Source organism: Cavia porcellus, unplaced genomic scaffold, assembly GCF_034190915.1.
Source record: "Cavia porcellus strain 051 isolate PalLab524CR breed Dunkin Hartley unplaced genomic scaffold, mCavPor4.1 scaffold_16, whole genome shotgun sequence".
NCBI lineage: Eukaryota > Metazoa > Chordata > Mammalia > Rodentia > Caviidae > Cavia > Cavia porcellus.
Window position 1 is genome coordinate 33,785,490 of NW_026947499.1, and position 24,864 is coordinate 33,810,353.

Genomic DNA, 24,864 nt, shown 5'->3' on the forward strand with positions numbered 1-24,864 from the left:
GCTGGCCTTGAACTCACCTATATAGACCAGCCTGGGTTCAAACTCATGATGATCCACCTGATTCAGCCTCCCAAGTGCTAGGATTATAGAAACGTGACAACACACCTAGTTAAAAAAAACTTTGAAAAAGAATTTTGAGACTGTAGCTAAATTGTAGCTAAATTGCCCTGAGGTTGAACTTGTGATCCTCTTGTGCATCCTTAATAACTTGCACACTACCACATTCAGCAAGATTTTTTTTTTTGGTCTTTTTCCTTTTTATCGGTACCAGGGATCGAACTCACGACTGCCTGCTTTTAAGGCAGGCACTTATGCTGCTGAGCTAAACCCCCAGCCCCCATTCAGCAAGATTTTTATGAAAAAAATTGGTTTTGGAAATATTTAAAAATATGCAGGGGCCAAATGTAGCTTACTGGTAAGAGTGTATGCTTAGCATTAGCATGTGTGAGATCTTGGGTTCAATTCCCACCATCCCATAGGACTTTTTTTTTTTTTTTTTAATCAAACCCATGACCACGCACTTGCAAGGCAGGCGCTTATGGTGCTGAGCTAAATCCCCAGCCCCCTAATTCCCACCATCAAAACCCCAAAAGAAAATACTGTGATGTAAACTTGCAGATGACAAGGATGATCCTAACTTTTTAGAGGGTCAGGCGTGGTGCATGCGTATAATCCCAACACTTGGGTCACTGTGAATTTGAGGCCAGCCTGGGCTACATAGTGAGTTCAAACCAGCCTGAACACAGGGAGACCCTGTCTCAAAAAAAAAAAAAAAAAAAAAAAAAAAAAAGCCATAATCGTCATTATCCTTATTAACAACCAATAAGAAAAAAAAAAAAAAAAACCCACGCAACATTTACAGGCAAAAACAAAATTCCAAGAGTGCCCCCGAGCTGCTGTTGACAGCTACCGCCGGCGCGTTTCCGCCTAATGAATGACGGTTAGCTCAAGTCTGCGTGATTACACGTGATCGTGGAACTCGTCATCGAACTTCGTCATGCATCCAAGACAAACCCAGACTTTGAGTTTCAGCCCAGCCTCGCCGCTGCCTCGGGCATAACCTAATCTAGGCGCACAGCGAACCTCAGTTTCCCCCACTGGGAGCGTGGATGACAGCTGAGCCCGCCCCGTCCGGCCTCGCCCCGCCCCCGTTGTCCGGGATTGGCTTGCGAGGTATCCTCCTCCCCAGGGAGGGCCGGGTCCCAGTCCGGAAATGCGATTTGGGATAGAGACGCTTGCGAGGAGCGACGGTAGGCTTGGCCAATGGGCGTGGGAGGTGGCAGCGTCGCGGCGGAAGTACGGCCCGGCGTCGCGCGGGGGCGGGGCAGTGCCGGGGGCGGCGGGCGGCAGACGGCGGGGCGGGCACAGGATGAGGGCGGCCATTGCTAGGGCTCCGCCGCGGGGAGGAGGACGCTGAGGAGGCGCCGAGGAGCGCAGCGGTGCGGGGGAGGCGCCCGCGCAGACGCGGGGCCCATGGCCAGGACCACCAGCCAGTTGGTGAGCTCGCGACGGCTGTGGTGCGCGGCGATCCGTTATTCTCGAGCGCGGCGGCAGCTCAGGTCCGGCGAGGCGGGGCGGCTGGGTGCCTCGGCCCGGGCGGCGCCTCACCTGCGGCAGAACTGGCGGTCTGGACCGTGGGGCCAGCGGGGGACGCCTTTCGGCCGCAGCAGGGAGCGCAGGCCCCTGCTGCGCCGGTCGCCGGGTAGTTGGGGCTCTGACAGCGCGAAGGGCGGTGGAGGCTGGGAGGTATTACTCGGCTGGGCGGGGTGGAAGTGCCTGGAAAGTTTGTTGCTCGGCTCTGCCTGGAACCAGTCTCTGTGATTACCTTGCGGTAGTGTCTGCGGAGGAGCTGCTAAGGCCCTCATCTGAACTGGGGTCCCGAGAAGCAGAAGGTGGAGGATCCTCTTTTTAGGCACCTGATCCTCCCGGCCTGGTTTCTAAATTCTTGATTGGGGTGTTATGGGATCTTAGGGTACTCTTCTCACAGCCCAGGCAGTTGAGTACCCCTCCTGCTGTTGGCTCTGCTCGGCGAGGTGGGAAGCTCCCGGAGGCCGGGCTCTGAGGCCTTACCGAGGGGAGCTAGAGTTTGACAGAGAGGAGGGGTTTTTTTTGGGAAAAAACCAACCACTTGTTGGATGAAATGTTTCTTTGTGTTGCTAAAAGTATCCTTAATGTTTTTATATCTTCTTTTGTTAAATCTTGGAACCATGTATATCTTGTGAAGTGGGTGATAGAGAATGTCACATGACTAGCAAAATTTGGCTCAAAAGACAAATCCTCTGGGACTGGGAGTATGCCTTGGGTTCAAAATCGACAGCAACAATTAACAACAACAACAATGGCAAATCTCATTGAAGACCCAGAAAATTTACTTAGCTCCTTGTCTTTCAGGATGCAGCATTGTGATAAGGCTTCTTAATGTTTTTGGAGGATCGTCAGCTCTTTGGGAATCTGACAGAAGGTATAGCACAGGTTCTCGGTTGAGAAGTGTGCACAGCTGCACAGAGTTTTGTAATTACTTCAGGAGGTTCTTGAGCCTTCTGCAGCTCCATCCGTGGATTTAGGTTGCAGCTTTGTATTATAAAAGTGAGTGATAATTTAAAATCTGAAAGAAGGAGGACCTGTCTGGTTGACCGAAATGATAAGAGGCAAAAGGGATGTCTTTGACTCTTACAGCACTTATGGTTGTAGCTCAGGGAGTGGGGGAGTTCGGCTATTCTGAAAAAAATCACAAATTAGGCTACTACTGAACCTCAGTGGAGGTGGAGCAACAGTTACCATGATATGTGTATGTGTGTGTGTGTGTGTGTGTGTGTGTGTGTGTGTGTGAGAGAGAGAGAGAGAGAGAGAGAGAGAGAGAGAGGATCTCTGTAGTTCAGGCTAGCTTTGGAAGTCAAAGCAATCCTCTTGCCTCAGCCTCCTGAGTGTTGAGATTACAAGTGTGCACTACCACACACAGCTATCATGACGTTTGTAAGTGATCTTTCACCTAGTATTGTGCTGTAGTGCAAGGTACATATTTGATGGAGTTAGTAAGAAGGAAAAGAACACACTTTCTTCGTGGCCTTGGCACATCCAAATGATGAAAATTTGACTTCTGCAGTTTGCTTCACATCAGGTGGCTTTTTAAAATGTAAAAACACAGTCATCTAGCAAGCAGAAAAAATTGTAGAGGTTAGACCTCCACATTAAGGAAGAGTGCCCAGGCTATATCTTTTTCACCTAGCTTCCCCCACGTGATGTGTGTGAAAATATGCTATATTTTTGTCATTAATGACAGAAATAGTCCTATTGTTGGGTTTCCACCTGAAGCCTAATAGTGCATGATTGAAGTGGGTTTGTTTTGTATCTAGACTTTAAGATGGCACTCATGAACTGTTTGAGAAGGCCCTTGCCCTGATTTTCTTTTTTTTAAACTTTTTATCGGTACCGGGGATTGAACTCACGACTGCCTGCTTGCAAGGCAGGTGCTTATGCCGCTGAGCTAAATCCCCAGTCTCCCTAATTTTCATTTGAGCCTTTATACTTGTAATAGCCAACAAGAGAAGCAGTACAAACTGGGAAGGTGGAAAATGACCAGGCTTAGCTTAGGGTACCACTAAGGTGAGCTGGAGGGTATAGGTCGTATTTATCAAGCCCTTACTTGAAGGCAGATATTTGCTATATAGTTCATTCATGTTATCTTGTGATGTAGATATGGCTCCCATTTTACAGGTGGAGAAACTGAGGTGAAAGTGGTTAACTAAGAGTGCAGCCTGGCAAAGACCCTGCTATCATCCTGCTGCTTAGGTGATGAGTCTCAAGAGTGAGTCTACCAGGCATCTCAGCCTAGGACTTGAAATAAGAAAGCCTTTGGTGTCACTGCAGAGTGTCTTTGCAAGGTTTGAGCCTGAGTGTCTTGATCATGCTGTGCTGGAGCAGGAGAAGCATCTTCATATGGAAGGATAGCGCACTTATTTTTTTGGCAGATGACTGGACTGTATGACCCCTCGGGCCTGTTTTAGCTATGTCGTGTCAGAAAGCAGCTGTTTGGAAAGAAGCTCTGATTTGTTCTCACTGAGAGCTGATGCTTTGCTGGGATGAGGCTTGGAACCATTGCTTTGGAAAAAAGAAATGTGTAGTAGTTTTGTTAGAGGAAGAATTGGATTGAGTAGAGCAGCTTCCTGCTTTATTAGGCTCTATCATTTGAAAGGGTGTTGCATAATTGGAGAAGGTGATGGAGGCAGCTTTGAAATAAATGGCCTGCAGTTGTCACACTCTTTGGTAGCTCCCCCTCATGTGGCCTGGCTGACATGGTGGATGATACATTTTTGTGTCCAGTAATGCCCTGATAGCATTTACTAAACTGGCAAGGTGAGGTTGCCATGCTAATAAGAGATGGAAATGAGGGTCTGTCTCCCTCTTCCCCCAAGTATTTATAATTGGTTCTAGGGCCTATACACTGAGCTGCATCCCAGCCCTTTTTATTTTTTCTTTTTAGGTGGAATCTCACTAAGTTGCCCTTGTGATCCTTGTGGCTCAGTCTTACAAAGTGCTGGGATTAGGTTTGTACCACCATGCTCAGCTATTCCTTTGTTTGTTTGCTTGCTTGAGAAAAGGTCTCTGTGTAGTTTAGGCTGGCCTCAAAGTCACAGCATTCCTCCTGCCTGAGCTTCCTGAGAGCTGGAATTATAGACATGTGCCACCACACCTGGTTGTTCTTCTATTTTAACATGCATTTTACTGAGAAGAATCACAGCAGCATCCTGCAGAGCTGTGGGATCTGAAAGAGATGTGGGTAGTTCTTTGAGTCAGGTCTGGCTTCTAGGCTTTCTTCAGCAAGGTTTCAAAGGAGAACAGGTAGCTCCTGGACATGTGTGTCCCCCTTTTCAGTGTATGTCCCCACCCTCTGAGTCACCTGAGGCTGGGTTGGGATGCTCTGGGGCAGCTGATGAACTTTGGTGATTAGTTTGGAAACTGCAGAAATGAAGGATAAGGGCAGCCACTGCCCTCTGAGAATGATGTATGTGGAGGAGAGGGGCCTTAGCTTGTATTTTCACCTTCCCAAGGATGGACACCTTCTGTGGGATGGTCTTGGATTGGTCCAAGGGGGATTTTAGCTCTGTGAGGAGACCAGATCACTGCTGAGGAACACTGGGTACAGGAATGACTCTGCAGCTGGGGATTTAGCTCAGCAGCTCGAGGTCATGAGTTTGATCCCCGGTACCAAAAAAAAAAAAAAGACTCTCAGCAGATGCAACACCAAGGCCACGTGGGTGTGCTTCAGGTCTGCCCTTGGAATGACAGGTGGTAATGGAGTGCATAGCACAGTTGTTTTGAAGGCACATTGGAAGGGCAGTACATGGAGTAAAAGTGCCAGTGTGGAAATTGTAAGTTTTGGATATGCATTTCTTAGGTCTTCTCATTCAGGCATTGTTCTGTGACTGGCTCACACTCTTGTTCAATGTGATACCAGGTCCTTTTAAAAATACTTAAATGTTGCAAATAGATTGTGCATTCATTCTATAGCTGCTAGATCATAGGCAGGGTACATTTTCTCAGAGTTATGGGGAATGTGTTCTCTGAGAAGAGAAAGGATTATTTGAGATTTTCTTTGATTAGTTCATTGCGGTGAACCCAGAATATTTGCACTGAACTACAATTTCAGCCTATTTTTATTTTTTTGTCTTTATGACACAGAGTCTCACTATGCAGTGCAGGCTGGTCTTAAGCTCACTTTGTAGCCTAGACTGGTCTCAAACTTGCAACAATCCTCTTCTGCCTCCTGTGTGCTGGAATCACAGGCATGTGCCACCACCTTGCTCTATTTTATTTTATTTTTTTTAGTTTTTTGATTTTTTGAGACAAGATCTCACTAAGTAGTTCAGGCTTATCTTAAACTCACTTTGTAGCCCAGGCTGGTCTTAAACTCATGATGATCCTCCTACCTCAACTTCCTGAGTGCTGCAATTACAGGTGTGTGCTACCTGCCCGACTTCTATTTTTATTACACGTTTTCAATATGTAGTAATTATACTAAGTTTGGGGTTTGGCACTTATACATTTGATCATTTTTATTCCTTTTGTGCTACTGTCTTACCTTCCTTGAATTAAAATTTTTTTGTTTTACATTTTTTAAAATTTTGTGTTGAGGATCTTGCTAAGTCCCTAAATTGCCCAGGCTGGGCTAGAATTTGGATATTCCTGTGTCAGACTCCTAGAGCATTGGGATTACAGGTCTGTACCTACCATGCCCAGCTCCTGTTTGATTTTTGATGGCTATTGGAATCTGCTTTGGTACCTGACCTCAGATGCATTTGTATAGTTGCAGTTTGTTACCATTGTAGTTCAGAAAGTTTTCCTGATACTTAATTTGAATTTTTTCTGTTCTCTTTTTTTTTTAAATTGAATTTTTATTGCAATAAATGTCAGGTTGTTTTGCATGTGGTGAAAGTGATACTCAGTTCCTTGTAAAAGACTGACTTGCTTGGGCTTCAAATCCCTTAGCAGAGCACCTGAGTCAGGGTTGTGTTTCAATAGTTGGATTACACAAGGGGCCCACAAAAGGTAGACTGCTACTACTGCCAATTATATATATGAAAAAATGGACAAGGGTGAGTTTCACAGCCCACTTCTGAGTGTGAGTGTGTGGTTTCCACCTGAGGTTTTGCTGAGGGGACTAATGAAGGTGAGTTTATGGTTCTTGGATAGCATGATGATTTCCTTCATTCCACAAACTGGATGAGTGCCTTTTGTGGCAGCTTTCATGGTGAGACCGGCGCAGCCTATGTTTCAAATCAGTTTGCAGCCCACTAGGAATCTAAATAAAGTATGTGAAGACATAGTTTCATTATATAGATGTCAAGGACTTTGGTTCTGGAGGATTATGTTTTCTGCATGCCTGCAGGGCTGTGGTGGATCCCCCACTGCAGAGAGAATTAGCGAGTGTCTCAGCAGGCTTTTGGTTATAATTCACCCAGGTAAAGATATGGCTTCTACATTAAATTCATTGTTAAATCTTTATTTATTTTATTTTATTTTATTTTATTTATTTTTGAGACATGCTCTCACCGTGTAATTCAGGCTGGCCTTGAACTCACGGAATCCTCTTGCTTGAATCTTCTGAGTGCTGGAATTACAGGTGTACACCACCACACCCCACTCATTGTTAAATCGTGTTTTTTTTTTTAATCGTGTTCTTTAGCCTGTTCTTTGTTTATTGGTGTGGGTCTTGTTTTGGAGACTGGGTCTCCTGTGTAGTCTGTATATAAATGGTATTGAATTCACTATGCACTCCAGATTGACTTCAAATTCACAGTGCTCCTCCTGCTTCAGTCTCCTCAGTGCTAGGATTACACATGTGTGCCCCAGTGTCCAGCTCAGCCAGTTCTATTTTTGCAACTGACTAGGAAAGATTTGTAGCTCCAAGTGATAACTGTGTTTTGGATATTGTTAGAAAAGAATGGTAAGGTTTATTTATTTATTTGGTACCAGGGATTGAACTCAGAATGGTAAGATTTACAGGGATGCCTTGAAGTTCCCTGAAGTTTTCACCAAATACTTTGACCTGAGTGGAAACTTACGAGAAAAAGGCTTGAGCAAACTTTTCAATTCTCCCTCTGTGTTTCTAGAAGATCTGGGGTTGGAGATCAGAGCATGCAATGGCCATTGTGTCTTCTAGGCCTTATCTGGAGCCTGAGTCCTAGATGTAGTGCCTGTGCACTCCTCCCAGGTCCTAAAAGATTCTTTTTATACTGTGGGCTTGGTTGTAGTAAAGCCAGGGCTGCTGTCCCTCCAGAGGAAAGATGATAATGTGGCCTTATCCTTCTACATTCTGGCCCTTGGCTTTTCATTTTTTGTGGAGTAGAGTGGGGGTTGTACTGGGGTTTGAACCTAGGTGTGTCACGCTAGGCTCTGTCCTTGTAACCCCTTCATTTTTTTGTGACAGGGTCTTGTGAAATTTTCCAGACTGGACTTGAATTTGTGACCTCCCTACATTAGTGTCCCAGAGGGCTGGGATGACTGGCATCATAATGCCTGGCTGCTCGTCTTTTTTGAGATAAGGTCTTACTATGTAGTTAAGGCTGGTCTCAAATTAAGGCCTGGGGATGGGGCAGCAAGTCCAGAACAGAGTGATCAGAAAAGGATACACAAATACAGGGGGTTTCCACAGAGGGAAATTTCTTCAGGCAAAGACAAAGAGCCCGAAGAAGATGAGAACAACAGAGATCAGGGCAGCTGCAAACATCCTGGATAACTCCTAGGTAAGCAGGCTAAAAAGGAGGCTTATAGCCAGGTTCAGAGGCAGGATCTCTCGGAGAGCAACAAAGTGACAGGCCAGAAAGGCAGAGGATAGGGCAGGAATACTGGCACCTGGGAACCTAGCCAGCAAGTCTGTGGAGTGTTCCCTCATCAAAAGGAAGCAAGAAGAGCAGCCAAAAGCAGTTATAGTGGTGCACGTGTGTAATCCCAGCACTTGAGAGAGTGAGGCAAGAGGATTGCTGCTGTGAGTTTGAGATGGTAAATTTTGTGTTACACATATTTTACCACAATGAAGAACTCCTTTGCTAATTTAATAAGTGAGAATGCAGTGCCTGGGGTTGGAGGACTGGTTGTTGGGTCTAAGAATGTAAACTCCCACTTTTTCCTAAGAGGGATGAGGGTAAATTCCCAGGGTATATTCAGAAAGGCAGATTATTTGAGTCTGCAGAGATTTTGCACATACCTTAGACGATCACAGATTTGAAATAGGGAGGAATTGGAAATATTTTAAATTTCTCTTAGCCTGAGATAGGGTAAGAACATTTTGAGTCCAAGTATATTTTCTTGAGAGGTGGTTATAGAGTGTTTCTAGTTAAAAAGACCTGGTTAGGGGCTGGGGATTTAGCTCAGCGGCATAAGAACCTGCCTTGAAAGTAGGCAGTCGTGAGTTCTATCCCCAGTACCGATAAAAAATAAATTAAAAAAAAAAAAAGACCTGGTTAGAGAGCAATATACCCATAGAACTTTGCTAAAATCCAGAAAGAAGCCTGGGAAGTGGGAGGGTTCTGCAGAAACACAGGAATGTTAACTTTGGGAAATGTGAATCAGGCAGGCCTGCTCTGCCCTCCTGGAACTTATTCAGACCAATGGGATCTTTTCTGTCTCTTAATTTTTGTTTTAAAAATTTCCAAAATGGAGTTAAAATAGTATAAAAAATACTCATATTTCCTACTTTCTGCCTCCATTGCTCTTCTCTTCTCTTCTCTTCTTTTTTCTTGTGTTTTGGGGTTTAAACCCAGGGCCTTCATACTGAGCTATATTCCCTAGCTATTTATTTATTTATTTATTTATTTATTTATTTATTTAGGTCTTGGTTTTTTGAAATAGGATCTTGCTATGTATTCTGCTTAGCTTCAAACTCACTATGTAGCCCAGGCTATCTCAAATTAGTGTGATCCTCTTGCTGCAACCTCCTGAATGCTGGGATTAAACAGCTATACTTTTTATTTTGAGAAAGTCTTGATAAGTCACTAAGTTGCATAGGCTGGGCTCAAACTTGTGATCCTCTTGTCTCAGCCTCCTAGAGTGCTCGGATTACAGATGTGCACCACCATACTTGTTTTTTTTTTTTTTTTTAAATGGGATCTGACCAGGTCCCTGAGATTGGACTCAGACTTGTGATTTTACTGTCTCAGCCTACCAGAGTATTGGGTTTGTAGATGTGTGCCACTATACATTGCCTCTTGCTATGCTCTTTGGAAGGAAGTTGCTGCTTGGTGTGATGGCACACACAAATAATCCCAGTACTCTGATAGGGTGAGGGAGGAGGGTTACAAGTTTGAGTCCAGCCTGAGCAATGTAGTTACTTAACAACCAACCACCTACCTTCAAATTTAAAAAAATAAAAAAGGGCTGCAGATGTAGCCCATTATGAAAGCCCTTGGTTCAATCCCCAGTAATCCCCCACAACAAACAAAAAAACTCTTCAAAATCAAAGCAAACAAGAATTACTAATGGTGTTTGTTCCTGTAGTTTTGCAGTACTGGGGATTGAACTCAATCCCTTGAGCTTGCTAGGCAAGCACTCTACCACTGACATACTTCCAGTCCTGTCACCACTGTCATCGTCATCATCATCATCATTATTACTGTTTTCTTTTTGTAAGAGACTAAGTGTTATTGTTTTGTCCAGACTGCCCTAGCACTTGATCTTCCTCCTTTGGCTTCCAGAGTTGCTGCAAAGCTGGGGATGATATCCAGGGCCTTGTGCTTGCTAGGCAAGTGCTCTACCACTGAGCCACATCCCCAGCCCATACTAGCATCTTAAATTAATGTCATCTGTTTGCTGTAAGTATTGAACCATTGTTAATACATAATAAACCAAAGTCTATAATGTATTTAAAATCCCCTAATTTTAATGTAATGTCTTATTCTAGGAGGCCATCAAGGACGTATTACATTAGAGTCATTGTGCCTTCTTAGACCTTCTTGCTATGATGGCTTTTCAGAAGTTCATTTTTTTTGATGGCTTTGACGGTTTTGAATGATACAGGTCGGGGCTGTAAAATGCCCTTTATCCATATTGTTTGATGTTTTACTTATGCTTAGACTGAGGCTTTGAGGATTTGGGAGGAAGAACAGGGAAGTAAAATTTCATTTTCATCATATCACATCAGAGGCCATTCTGCCAAAGTTATATATCATTGTTGATGTTGACTGTGATCACCTGGCTAAGGCAACATTTTGCCAGCTTTTTCCACTGTGAAGTTATTGTCTCTCCCTACCTTTTCATACTGTATTCTGTGTAGCCCACACCTAGTGAGTGGGAGAGTTATGCTCTTCATTTATGTTTTGTCAGAGTATACTTTTATAATGTGAACATGTACAAATAACTTAGTACAAAGACACATGGGTGCTTGGGTTCTAGATAGAATTTTAAGGCATTGCTGACTATCATGAATGAAGAAAAGGATGTCAAACTGGTATTTCTATCTTGCCTTTGGAACTTTGGCTTTGAACAGTGAGATGACTAGGTATTGTTTGCATAACTGACAGAACATTTAGTTTTATTGAAATTTAAAATAAAACAAAAAGCTTTGAGTGACACATCCCTGTAATCCCATCATTTGAGAGGCGAGGGTAGGTGGATGAAGAATTTGACAGAGCCAGGTTTGGTGGTGCATACCTGTAATCACAGCATTTGGGAGGCTGAGACAAGAAAATTGCTGAGTTTGAGGCTAGCCTGGGCTATAAAGTGAGTGTGATATCATCCTGAATTACATAGCTAGACCCTGTCTCAAAAAATCAAAAACAAAACAACAAAGAATTTGATACATAGGGAGACCTAGTCTCACAAAACCTAGCTAGTGTTGAACTTAATGTGTAGTACAGGCTAGCCTCAAACTCATGTGAGTCCTCTTGCCCTAGCCTTCCCAGTGTTAGGTGTCCTAGCCACTTTCCCATTGTGGATAAAATACCTGCTAGCCACAATGTAAGGGAAAGGTTTGACTCATGGTTTCAGTCCATAGTCTGCTACCTCTAAGGCAGGAGCAGGAAGCAGAAGGGCTTGGTAGAGGAAAGTCTACCATTGCAGTTAGGAAGCAGAGAGAGAAGGGACCAAGAAGGAGGAGGAGGAGGAGACAAGAATACATTTTTCCAGATAATGCCCCCAGTGACCTATCTCCAGCTAGGCCTGACAGTGTATTCGACTACTGAACCCATCAATGGATGAATCAAAAGCTGCATCTCTGAACACAAGAGACTTTGGGGAGATATTCTACATCTAAACAGTAATACTGGGATTACTAAATAATCTTGATGTCAAGATGATACCTTGTATCTGTCTTCACCTTAAGAGGGGTTTAATTCTCAGCTCCCTGACTGGTTTGGAGAAGATTAGTGCTGAGCTGGGTGCTCCAACTTGACTTCTGGGATTCAAACATCATCACGTATACATTCATATCCCCCTCTGTAGCTCTTGCCTCCGATATGTCCACACAGTCTGTGTAGCTTCGCTTGTGGAAGTTAAGAGTGATCCAGTGAGCCAGGTGAGGTGGCAAACACCTGAATTCTCCATGCTGTGGGAATGAAAGTTTGAGCCCAGCCTTGGGAATTTAGAGGCTTAGTAAGACCCTGTCTCAAAGTTTAAAAAAGGGTTAAGGATGTGGCTCAGGGCAAAGACTTTAGTTTCAGTCCCTAGTATGCCTGAGATTTGTTACTTTGTATACTGAAGCCTTTCCAGGGATCTTGATCCCTTCCTTACCCCCCCCCCCAATCTTTCTCTTTCTCATTCTCCCTCCTTCCTCCTCTTTTTCCTCCTCTTGTTCCTGACCTTCTCCCCACCCTGTTCCTATAGATTGAACCCAGGGACACTGTACCACTGTGCTACATCTCCAGCTCTTTTTCTTTTTCTTTCTTTCTTTCTTTTTTTTTTTTTTTTAATAATTTATTTGGTACTGGGAATTAAATTCAGGACCTTGCCAGGCAGGTGCTATGCCATTGAGTTATATCCCTAGCCCTCCCCAGCTCCTTTTTTTTTTTTTCCATTTTTTTCTCCATCATTTTATTTATTAGTATGTTTATAGTACTCAGTGATTACAGTCATTGTAGGGATTTGGTGCAGGAACATTACACATCTTAATTTTCTTTACATCTTCCCATTAGCCTTTCAGAAATCTTTTATGGACCTCATCAGTTCTATTCGTTGTATATTGTCAGCTGTCAATCAATGTTGCCTTTGTAGGGTGCAAATGTGTAATACATAGGTTTTCACAACCCACCTGCTTTTCATTTTGAAATAGAAACCATCATATTCGCAGGGGTGTTATGTAGGCTAACCTTTCACCCTCATCTGGTACTGCTTTTCTCCTACTCCAAATTCTCTTTCCCCAGCTCTCAGAACTACTTCCCTAATGGCTCAACTCAAGCTCCTGTGGGCTTTTTAGACGCTCTTGCAAGTCCAACTCTTGTTTCACCTGGACGCAACCTTATTAAGACTTCTCAGAGCGCCCTCCCATTCTCCTACACGCCTGTCATTCCACCCCTTGTGGTCATCTTATCACATTTAAATTATTATCGCATTTAAATTCTGTTTACCTGTCGGTTTTCCATACCTGTTAATACCAGGAAGGCAGTGTTCGCATATCGAAAATGACACTGGCCAGGAGTTTTGATCCAAAGATAATACTTATCCACCATGAGGCTTATTTTTCTAATATTTCATACATTTTCGCCCTGTTGGAGCTGATCCTCCCTTGAGCCATGTTTTCAGGTGGGAACTCAATTGTTTGAATGCTCCCAGTCCTCAGCTTGCAGAACTTCTGGTAACAACGCGTACACGAATTGGTATGATCCAAGAGCAAGTACGCTGCTCTCTAGACAGTGAGCTGCAGAAAAGACCCTTAGGAACCACCGGGGTCCCACGAAAGAAGCCAGATTCATAGCCCCAGCTCTTTTTAGATTTACATATGTATGTATTCATGCATGCATGTTTTTTTGAGATGGAGTCTTGCTGTGTAGTTCAGGCTGGCCTTAAACTCACTGTGTAGCCCAGGCTGTCTTCAAACTTGCAGTGATCCTCCTGCCTTAGCCTCCTGAAGCCTACAGGCATGTGCTGCCATTCCCAGTTTTTGGTTTTATTTTGAGATAGGGTCTTATTAAATTGCCCAGGCTGGCCTCAAATTTGAGATCCTCCTGCCTCAGCTTCCTGAGTAGCTAGGATTTCAGGTATATGCCTCTGTGCCTAGTTTCCTGGGAGTTGTGACATTTCAAATATTAGATTGAGTCTGAATAAGCAGAATATAGTGTATAGCACACAGTGTTGCTATGGTGGGTGAGGCCTGCATGCAGCATTGTCCTCATGTGGCTGCAATCTGTGTTTCTAGTCTGTAGAAATTTCTCAATAGGAGGACTGTTTCTCTGAAGATCCTAAGGATTAGATTACCTAGCAGGCCCTCTGACTGGAAGCTACCTTTTCTTCTTGGCAGAGGGGCCAGTTTAGATAGTCTTTGCACTTTGGGCAAGGTCTGAGAGAGTTTTTCTTGATGTTGCTTTGCTCTAATTTCCATGATATTTTGTGGCAGCGAGTGTCAGTACATGCTTGATGGTTAAGGTCAGCCATCTGCAGAGCCTCAGCTACATCCCCAGGGTGATCATGTAGCTGCTACTGGTGGTGGAGTGGTTCCAGTGCTCAGGGTTGGAGCAACCTACTGTGGCTGTATACACTTATGCACAATACTCAGTGAGTGGGTACTGAGAACACCACTGTCAGGGAGGGGGCAGGCTATATCAGATGTTAGAGCCAGTATGCACCAACATCAGACCCTAGACTACTTTGGGAAATGATGGGGACACATAACCCTTTGATTGCCTTAGCACAGGTGTTTCTTAGAAAGGCTTGCTCTGAGGAACCTCAGAAGCAAGGTCTGGTTTAGATTTAGAAGCTAAGAAGCATAATAGATGCTTCGTCCTGAGTCAGTCACTATTTCCTGATTTCTTTCTGGGGATGGTAAGGATTTAATCACCATGAATCTCTTGCCAATGGGCTGTTACTCTGGACCTGACTGAGAAAATGTGCAGTGTCTCAGAAATCCACAGCACTTACTGTGTACTTTTTCTATTGTCAACTCCGTATTTCTTGCATTCAAGCATTTTTCTTTTATGAGTTTTTTTCATTGGTCAAAATTATAGTCATTTACTGATTGTATGTACATAACTGGTTATTATCAGATACACAATTTTAAAATGTGCATCCAAATATAGATTTTACTTGTGGATGCATTTTTTTCTCATTTAAAAAAAAAAAATCTCTTCCGGGAGAACATGGCGGACAGATAACAGCAACTACTGGAGGCTCTCTGAAAGACTCGGCTCAGAATCCAGGAATGGTGCGGACTAAGGAGACATAAGCAGGTGGAGATATGCTCTGCTGACTCAGGAACGAACTGGGCTGAGAGAAACCAACTTGGAATGCAGTCCTGGTGCTAAAACAGGAACAGAAAAGCCTCAGTGTGGAGGCTGGACCCCGCGCCATTGTAAGCCGCGATTTGGGTTTCCCGCCGCGCGGCGGCTGGCTGCCTCTACAGTGGCTCGGCAAGGAGAGAGACACACAGAAGCTCTGAGAACGGCAATCTGCGAATGGCAGGGAGGTGTGCACTGACTTGTGGTGAGGTGAGTGAGAGAAACTGACACTCTACCACAGTTTGACTCCAGCGGAGGACTTTCTGGGCCCGAGCAGTCCTGCGGGAGCAGGGCGCGGTGGCGACTCCAGCCACACATCCCCCTCTCGGGCGGGATTGGTGAAAAGTGCCTGGCCTGCATGACGCTGCCGGCGGACCTGGTAGGCTGTCCCAACCCAGATCCCAGAGCCTGACGGTGGCTGGGAGGGGAGACGCGTAGGCTGCCTGGTCCGTAACTCCCTGGTGCGCAGCGGTGAGCGGGAACACCTAACCGGCGCAATTTGATCAGGCTGTGGCTGACGGGGAGAGAAGCTGGGCCTCTTATATAAGCTTGCATATATAAGGAACAGAGAATATGGGAAGAGGCAGCAACAAGAAAGACTCCTCGGCCCCCAATTCTGAGAAACAGGCAATAGCAGACACCGCACCAATACACATAAGGCGCCATATAGAGAGCCTCATAGACCAATTCAGGAATGAAGTTATCAACGACCTGAAGCTAGAAGTATGCAGAATAGTTAGAGAAATGCTAAGTACCACCCAAGAAAAAACAGGCGGTGGAATGGAAGAACAGAAAAAAAGGGGAGAATTGTTTGATGGAGAAAACAGAGAAAGCATAGAATACGTGAAGCAGGTTCAAAGAGACTACCAAGATACTAAGAAGTCTATCGAAGACTGGCATAACAGCTTGAAAGAAACTAAGGACAGACTATCTGAACTGGAGGGCAGACTTGTAATATGGGAGAATGAAATGAAAAACTTCTTAAAAATAACAAAGAAACAAACAGCAATAATACAAAGACAAGAAGATGATAAGAGGATCCATAACTTAAGGATTAAGAACATAAAAGAAGAAGTAGGGACACAAACAAGTGAACTACAAAAGCTACTCACAGAAATAATCCAGGAGAATTTTCCTAATTTAGCAAAAGGTAAAGATACTCAGATGTATGAGGCATACAGGACCCCAGCTACCTACAACCCAAACAGAGCAACACCCAGGCATATAATAATAAAAATTCCAGAAATTCAATACAAGAACAGAATATTAAAAGCTGTCAGAGACAAGAAACAGACCACTTACAAGGGAACACCCATCAGAATTACAGCAGATTTCTCTGCACAAACCATCAAATCACAAAGAGCGTGGGGGGAAATAATTCAAGCTTTGAAAGATAATAATCTCCAGCCAAGATTGAGATATCCTGCACAACTGTCCCTGGAAATTGATGGAAAAACAAGGTGCTTCCAGGATAAAGAGGAACTGGAGGAATTTGCAACCACCAATTCAACTCTACAGAGAGTATTGCAGGATATTCTAAAAAAAGAAAAATACAAAGAATCCAGAAATAATGGCAGAGAGGCCACAACGAATGGAGCAGAGAACAAAATGAAGAAGACAAACTGACAGCTATTGACAGAAAAAGAGCTCAACAGAAATGAGGCAGAGAAGATTGGATGATAGGAACAGCTATTTTGGAGAAAATGACATCTTAATAGGTAATACTGATTTAGTATCATCTTGTTTTGAAGTCTCATCTAGCTTTTGTCCTTCTGTCTCCAATGGTCTAAATAGGCTGTATCTTATTGGATTTTATTATGTACAATAGTATAAGCAAAAACCTTTTAAAGACAAGGAGATTATACAGAAACCATTGTTCATTTTCTGTTAGTCGATTCTAAATACTCTGTAATGCTGTCATTCTCTTGAATGGGTTTACATTGTTTTGATATACTTAATGCTACAGTATACGAAGTTGTTCTCAAGGATTTCAAAGAAAGAGACAATATGGTAACTACTTTTAGGTTAGGATTATCTGGTGGTGAAACACTATTCTGCTTAAATGGTTATGTTTTGATCTGCGCTGTTTCGTTGTTATGCCCTCTTTTATCTCAATCTCCACTCCATTATTTACTTTTTTATCTTTATCCTTTTAATTAAAGGAAAAAAATAGCAGGATATATTATAGTAACCCACTTTGACTTTTCATTACCTTGATTTAAAGCCCTGTATTACTCTCACCATCTGGTTTTTAACTGATGTTCCCCTATTCTGTTTTGCTGGATAGTATCAGGTTCGAAAGTTTAGACATCAGCTGTGAAGATGAGATTCATTATGACGCCCATTCTTGTTGACTTTTATCTACTTTTGAAGACCTACAATGTCTCCAGTGTTTTGGTTTTGTCGGTTTTATTCTTTACTGTTTTGTTCAATTGTATTATAACTAACGATATAGGCAATTCTATTAGAGATAGCGGGAGGCATTATGGTAACCATTGTTGATCACCTTGTATTATGTTTTTACATTATCTATTATGTCTACCCTTTTGACTTGACCGATTCTGTTCTGTTATGTCACATTTGGTTTTACTCTCTTCCAAAAAAGTAATAAGAACCGTGGGAGCAATGAAATCCAAAATGTGTAATAGTCATGGTACAAAAGAGAGGAAAAGAAAGTGCTCCAAACTATATAACTGCATGTATATTTAAGTGTATAAGATAGAAAATGATATCACAGAGTTTTATTGGATCAATGAACAGAACTGTTTGCAGTGTCATTGATGGAATGTCCACTTTACAAGCTTTAATTTTGTGACTTGAACAATTATTTCTAAGATGACAATATGTAATCCATTAACTAGTGATTTCCTACTGTTCATTTTTTTTCTGTAAATCTGTATAACTTGTACCCTTTCTTTTCTCCTTAAATAAAATTAAAAAAAAAAAATCTCATAATCTAAATGGTGCTGTTTTTCATTTTAAGTTTTGGAGATTCCCCTGTACCCAGGCTGCTGCCACTGAATGCTGTGTGTCTGGAGCAGGGAGTGAGGAAGGCTGATGGGTTGTTTAGAAGTGGTTGTGAACAGTATAGGTCCAATGCGTCTGGCTGTAAGAAATACTTGGATAAAAATACATTTTTTTCTCCACAGTTTAGGAGACAGCCTATATGACGTTTCTATCTATTTGTGAGCCCTACCAGCCTGGTCCTTTCAGGTGATTTCTAACTGCAAGTGGGTGAGCTGCAAAGGGAGGTAGCTAGCCTTCAGAAGACTGCTCCAGAAGGGTGTGTAGGATGGATGTGACAGCCAGGGAGAGGGAAAAAAGGAGAGGTCCGGGATGCCTACACAAGTGTGACTAAGAATGAAGGAAGTTTCCAGTAGAAAGCAATGTTTTACACAGGTTGAATGACCTGGCTACCCTACTTGTATGCTTTCACTGGTGTTTGCATGGAAACTGGGTTTGTTTCTAAACTTTGAGACATTTGGACAATGTAAACCAAAGAAGTTGATGGTATTAAGAAATTCATACTAGAAGCTGGGCATTGGTGGTGCATGACTGTAATCCCAGCACTTGGGAGGTTTATGCTGAGGATTGAGTTTGAGGTTAGCCTAGGCTCCAGAGTGAGAACGTGTCTCAAAACATAAATGCGCACAAAACTTATGCTAATTTTTTTTTTTTTAAACTATGTAGTCCAAGCTGGTCTAGAACTTGCAGCAATCCTCCTGTCTCAGCTTCCTGAGTGCTGGGATCACGTTGAACTTTTTTATATTAGCTGTTTTCCTTCCAAGTATATTATTTTCCTTTGCTAGTTCTACATTCTTTTTTTTTTGTTTTGTTTTGTTTTGTTTTTTTAATTTTATTTAAGGAGAAAAAGAAAAAAAGCAGAGAAAGGGTACAAGTTATACAGAATTTCAGAAAAATAATAAACAGTAGGAAATCACTAGTTAATGGATTACATATTGTCATCTTAGAAATATTTGTTCAAGTTACAAAATTAAAGCTTATATAGTGGACATTCAAACAGTGAGTCCAAACAGTTCTGTTCAATGATCCAACAAAACTCAGTAATATCATTGTCTATCTTATACACTTAAATATACATGCAGTTATATCGTTTAGAGCATTTTCTTTTCTCTTTTGTATAATGACTATTACACATTTTGGGTTTTATTGCTCCCACAGTTCTTATTACTTTTTTTGGAAGAGAGTAAAACCAAATGTGACATAACAGAGCAGAGTCGGTCAAATCAAAAGGGTGGACATAATAGATAATGTAAAAACATAATACAAGGTGATCAACAATGGTTACCATAATGCCTCCCGCTATCTCTAATAGAATTGCCTATATCATCAGTTATAATAAAATTGAACAAAATAGTAAAGAACGAAACCAACAAAACCAAAACATTGGAGACATTACAGGTCTTCAAAAGTAGATAATAGTCAACCAGAATGGGCGTCATAATGAATCTCACTATCTTCACAGCTGTTGCCTATACTTTCAAACCTGGTACTATCAAGCAAAACAGAATAGAGGAACATCAGTCAAAACAAGATGGTGAGAGCAATACAGGGCTTCAAATCAAGTTAATGGTAAATCAAAGTGGGTTACTATAATATATCCTGCTTTTTAAAATTTATTTTTCCCTTAATTAAAAGGATAAAAATAAAAAAGTAAATAACAAAATGGAGATTGAGATAAAAGAGGGCATAACAACAAAACAGCGCAGAAAAAAGCATAACCATTTAAGCAAAATAGTGTTTTACCACAAGATAATCCTGACATAAAAGTAGTTACCATATTGTCTCTTTCCTTGAAATCTTTGAGTATAACTTCGTATACTGTAGCATCAAATATATCAAAACAGTGTAAAACCATTCAAGAGAATGACAGTATTACAGGGTATTTAGAATCAACTAACAGAAAATGAACAATGGTTTCTGTATAATCTCCTTGTCTATAAAAGTTTTTGTTTATACTATCACATATAATAAAATCCAATAAGATACAACATGCTAAGACCAATGGAGACAGAAGAGCAAAAGCTTGATGAGACTTCAAAACAAGATGATACTAAATCAGCATTACCTATTATGATGTCATTTTCTCCAAAATAGCTGTTCCTATTATCCAGTCTTCTCTGCCTCATTTCTGTCTTCACTTTGTTTTCTGCTCCATTCATTGTGGCCTCTTTGCCACTATTTCTGGATTCTTCGTATTTTCCTTTTTTAGAATATCCTGCAGTATTCTCTGTAGAGTTGAATTGAAGCACCGTGTTTTTCCATCAATTTCCAGGGATAGTTGTGCAGGATATTTCAATCTTGGCTGGAGGTTATTATCTTTCAAAGCTTGAATTATTTCCCCCCACGCTCTTCGTGATTTGATGGTTTGTGCTGAGAAGACTGCTGTAATTCTGATGGGTGTTCCCTTGTAAGTGATCGTCTCTGACGGCTTTTAATATTCTTTCTTATATTGGATTTCTGGTATTTTGATTATTATATGCCTGGGTGTAGCTCTGTTTGGGTTGTAAGTGGCTGGGGTCCTGAATGCTTCATACATCTGAGTATCTTTACCTTTTGCTAAATTAGGAAAATTCTCCTGGATTATTTCTGCGAGTAGCTTTTGTAGTTCATTTGTTTGTGTCCCTACTTCTTCTTTTATGTTCTTAATTCTTAAGTTATAGATCCTCTTATCATCTTCTAGTCTTTGTATTATTGCTGTTTGTTTCTTTGTTATTTTTAAGAAGTTTTTCATTTCATGCTCCCATATTACAAATCTGGCCTCCAGTTCAGATAATCTATCCTTAGTTTCTTTCAAGGTGTTATGCCAGTTTTCGATAGAGTTTTTAGTTTCCTGGTAATCTCTTTGAACCTGCTTCACGTATTCTATGCTTTCTCTATTTTCTCCATCAAACAATTCTCCCCTCTTTTTCTGTTCTTCCATTCCACCATCTGTTTTTTCTTGGGTGGTGCTTAGCATTTCTCTAACTATTCTGCTTACGTCTTGCTTCAGGTCATTAATAACTTCATTCCTGAACTCATCTATGAGGCTCTGGAGATAGCGCTTTATGTCTATTGGTGCAGTGTCCGCTATTGCCTGTTTCTCAGGATTGGGGGCTGAGGGGCCTTTCTTGTTGCTCCCTCTTCCCATATTCTTTGTTCCTTATATATGCAAGCGTATATAGGAGGCCCAGTTTCCTTCCCTGTTGGCCACAGTCTGATTAAATTGGGCCAGCTAGATGTTCCTGCCCACCGCAGCGCACCAGGGAGTTACGGACCAGGCAGCCTATGCAGGGCCTGCCCCCCCAGGTCTCCTTCAGGCTCTGGGACCCGGGCTGTGCTAGCCTACTGGGTCTCAGCCAGCAGCGTCACGTAGGCTAGGCACTGCTCACCAGTCCCGCTTGAGAGGGCGATATGTGACTGGAGTCACTACAGCGCCCTGTTCCGGCAAGTCTGCCCGGTCCCAGAATGTCCTCTGTTGGAGCCTCTTAGATTGTGGAAGAGTCCCAGTTTCTCTGACTCACCGCAGGTTGATGCACGGCTCCCCGCCTGTCTTGCTCTCAACTCTGTTCACCGATTCCCTTCTCAGAGCTTTCGCGTGTTTGTCTCCCTGCCAAGCCGATTCAGACGTAGCCGTGGCAGCAGGAAACCCAAATCTCGGTTTCCAATGGTGCGGGCTCCAGCTTCCACGCTGAGGCTTTATGTGTTCCTGTTATAGCACCAGGATTGCATTCCCAGTTGGTTTCTCTCAGCCCAGTTCATTCTGGGGTCAGCAGGGCATATCTCCTCTCTTGCTTAGGATTCCTCACTCTACACCATTCCTGGATTCTAAGCTGGGTCTTTCAGAGAGCCTCCGTAGCTGCTGCTATCTGTTCGCCATGTTCTCCCGGAAGTGTAGTCTACATTCTTTAAGCCCCTTTTAAAATTAATTAAGTAATTAAAAAAAATTTTTTTTGTCTTTTTGAGACAGGGTCTCACTATGTAGTTCAGGCTGGCCTTGAACTCACTTGGTAGCCCAAGCTGGGCTCCAACTCACAGCAGTCTTCCTGCTTCAGCCTCTGAGTGCTGGAATTACAGGCATGTGCCAACACGCTTGGCTTTAAATTTAAATTACTATTATTTTTTTAAAATTTAAATTATTGTTTCTCAGCCTTACAAGTACTGGGATTACAGGGGTTCATTCGTTAAGTTTTTTGATTGCTGAGTTAAGTTTTCTGGACCTGACTGAGAAAATGTGCTACTGCCTTGTGCAGTGTCTCAGAAATCCCAGAGTCTATAAATCAGATATATATATACATATATATATATATAAAATTTGTTTTTTGAGATAGAATCTCACTTGTAGTTTAGGCTATCCTTGGACCAGGGATGATCCTGCCTCCAAAGTGCTGAGATTATAGATGTGCACCACCACACCCAGCTGTTTAAATAAGTTGAAAAATAAACTTTATTTTGGAATTCTTAGAGAAACCATAAAATCCTACCCAGTGTCTAATGTTAACACTTTACAAAACCATCATATAGGCTGAGCAGAGTGGAGCATACTTGTAAGCTATTTGAGAGGCGGAAGCAGGAAGATTGCAAGTTTCAGGCCAGCCTGCATAATTTATTTGTGTCTCCAAATAAAATTTTATAAAGGTCCAAGAGGTAGCTTGTTGGAAGAGTATTTGCCTCACACATGTGAGATCCTTGGTTCAGTCACCAGGATTGAGGGGGAAAAAAAACCCCGTGATATATCTGTCAATATTAAGACATTAGCATAGGACCATACTCTTAGCGGAACTGCAGACCAATTTGGAATTTTGGCAGTGTTCTCTCCAGTGTCCTCATTTGGTTCTGGAAACCACCCAAGGTACCACATTCAATTTAGTTTTCATGTCTCTTCTGATCTATGGCCTATCTTATTTTTTTACTAGCTTAATTACTTGTGAGAGTACTGTTCAGATGTTTGTTAAAATATTTCTCAATTTGGGTTTGTATGATATGTTCTTGTTAGTAGACAGGTTATGGGATTAGGAAGAATCTCACAGAGGTGCAGTACTCTAGTCTCTACATGATTCATTGATTAAGATGAGCTTTGCTTTACTAAAATGCTGTGTCCTTTTCTGTTCTCTGATATTTGCAATGTGTCATTGATTATAGGTGTTTTAACTTTGAGTCCTTCCAGATGAAGACATTTGGGACTTGGAGGGCTTCTGACTTACTACAGGATCATAGCTGGCATGGAGTCTAGGCTCCTCCTTGATGATTGCCGTCTGTAGGTGTGCACTCTTCCAGGACATTGTGTAGGGACAGAGATGTCACCGCAGTGCAGTAAACCTGATTTTCCTGAGAAACGCTTTCTGATCAGGGCAGATTGATGTCCCTTGGAGCATTTGAAGACAGTGGTTTGGATTTCATCTGCTCTGCAGCTGTGTGGTCAGTCTTTTTGCATTTTCTGGATGGTGGGGAGATGCTTAGCTCTCTTAAGTTTGCTTTTGTGACCACAGGTGATCAGCTTTCATACTTTCTTAAGCTTATTTCTTTCAGGTGAGGCTCTGGTGGTGTTCATTGTCCGAATACCTTTGCTTGAAGTTGCAGACAACCTGGGGGAAGCTTTTAGATTGACTCTGAAGTAAAGTGGCCTTTTTCTAGTGCAGAACTTGAGATATAGGAATTTAGGGAAGGCCAGGGTTTTGGTTTGTTTCCCAGGCATCTACATTCTTTCCTCCAGTTTTCCACAGGCAACAGCAGAAATAGGATGGTAAAAAGGTAGAAGCTGATAGGAAGACAGGGCATGGATATAAGGGGAAAACGCTTTGAGAAAGTTGCTGGCATTGTCTCCTAGCTGCTGATAATTGGGGCCTGTTGTGGCAGTGGACAGACTTCAAAGCGTGGAGGGCCACACTGGGGGCCTCTGGGCTGTTACCTATGGTCCAGAGTTGTCTGTAGAGAATGTAGAACACTAGGTAAGTCCACTGTCCTTGCTTCTTAGTTTCTGAAATTAAACTCTGAATTGCAATTGGTGCAGGTGTGGATGAATGTCATATTTGACTAGATAGAGCTTTCTGTACATGTTGATGTTGTGTAGTTCTTTGGACTTAACATGCATAGTGGAACAAAGTCTCTGTATGTATCTCACTTGGCCATTATTGATCTCAGTAGGGACTTTATTCAGAATGCATAAGAGCTGGATGTGATGGCACATACCTGTAATTTCAGTCTTGGGGCTGAGGCAGGAGTATTGCAAGCTTGAGTCTAGCACGAGTAAGTATTGAGATCCTGTCTTTAAGCAAAAAAGAAACAAACAAACACCTTTTTAAAAATCCCAAATTAAAAAGAAGAAAAAAGCAACACCTAAAACAAATTAACAAGCCACCACAGTTTGTATGTAAGGAGTCCAAAAGGGAAAGCATGTGCCGTTAGTGACTTTTTAGGGACCAGGTAGGTACATTGGGTTAGGAATAAGCTAGTCTGTTTTATATGCCTGTGAGGCTATTTGAGAGAGTTCTTGCCTAATGACTTTTACTCTCATGCCAGCTGTATTCTGAGGGCCAGTTTTTGTTTTGTTCTCTCTTTTTCCCCCTTTTTTCTCCATTTCAGGGAGAGAATAGATTCTAAGGGCTAAAAACAAACGTCTGACCTTATGAACTAGCTTTATAAGTCAACCATCCATATTACAGGGTAATATGGATGTATGTAGGAAGCACTGGGTAAGCAATGTCTAGGGCATTTTTAGAACTCTGGCCTTTTCCAAGAGGACCCTTTACTGCTTTGGAAATCTAGCACCTTGCCTAGGGAGATGCTGTTCATCTGGATGACACACATGTTGCAGCCATAGAGATATAGTTGAAGGGTGGCAATAGGGGAGGGGAAGGAAAAGCTTGAGGAACAGGTGACTACATTAGTGATAGACCTAGAGGTGTGGAGGATCTTCAACCCACCATAGCACAGATTGCTCTTGAAA

At 42.4% G+C, this 24,864-nt stretch overlaps 1 protein-coding gene across 5 annotated transcripts in view; it reads left to right on the forward strand.

Annotated features, from left to right (window-relative positions):
- The window catches only part of Pdpk1 (3-phosphoinositide dependent protein kinase 1), a 103,171-nt gene that overhangs the window by 13,726 nt on the left and 64,581 nt on the right, over positions 1-24,864 (forward strand). The window contains exon 1 of one of the 5 annotated variants that reach the window (XM_063226329.1): positions 1,338-1,497. The exons of 1 other annotated variant lie outside the window; for it this stretch is intronic. In XM_063226329.1, coding sequence (XP_063082399.1) covers positions 1,474-1,497 — 24 coding nt within the window. In that variant the 5' untranslated portion in view covers positions 1,338-1,473. Of the gene's footprint in view, positions 1-1,337; positions 1,498-1,539; positions 1,560-1,677; positions 1,703-24,864 lie in introns of those variants that run through there. 3 more of the 5 variants (XM_063226331.1, XM_063226332.1, XM_063226333.1) reach the window with 3 other exon arrangements.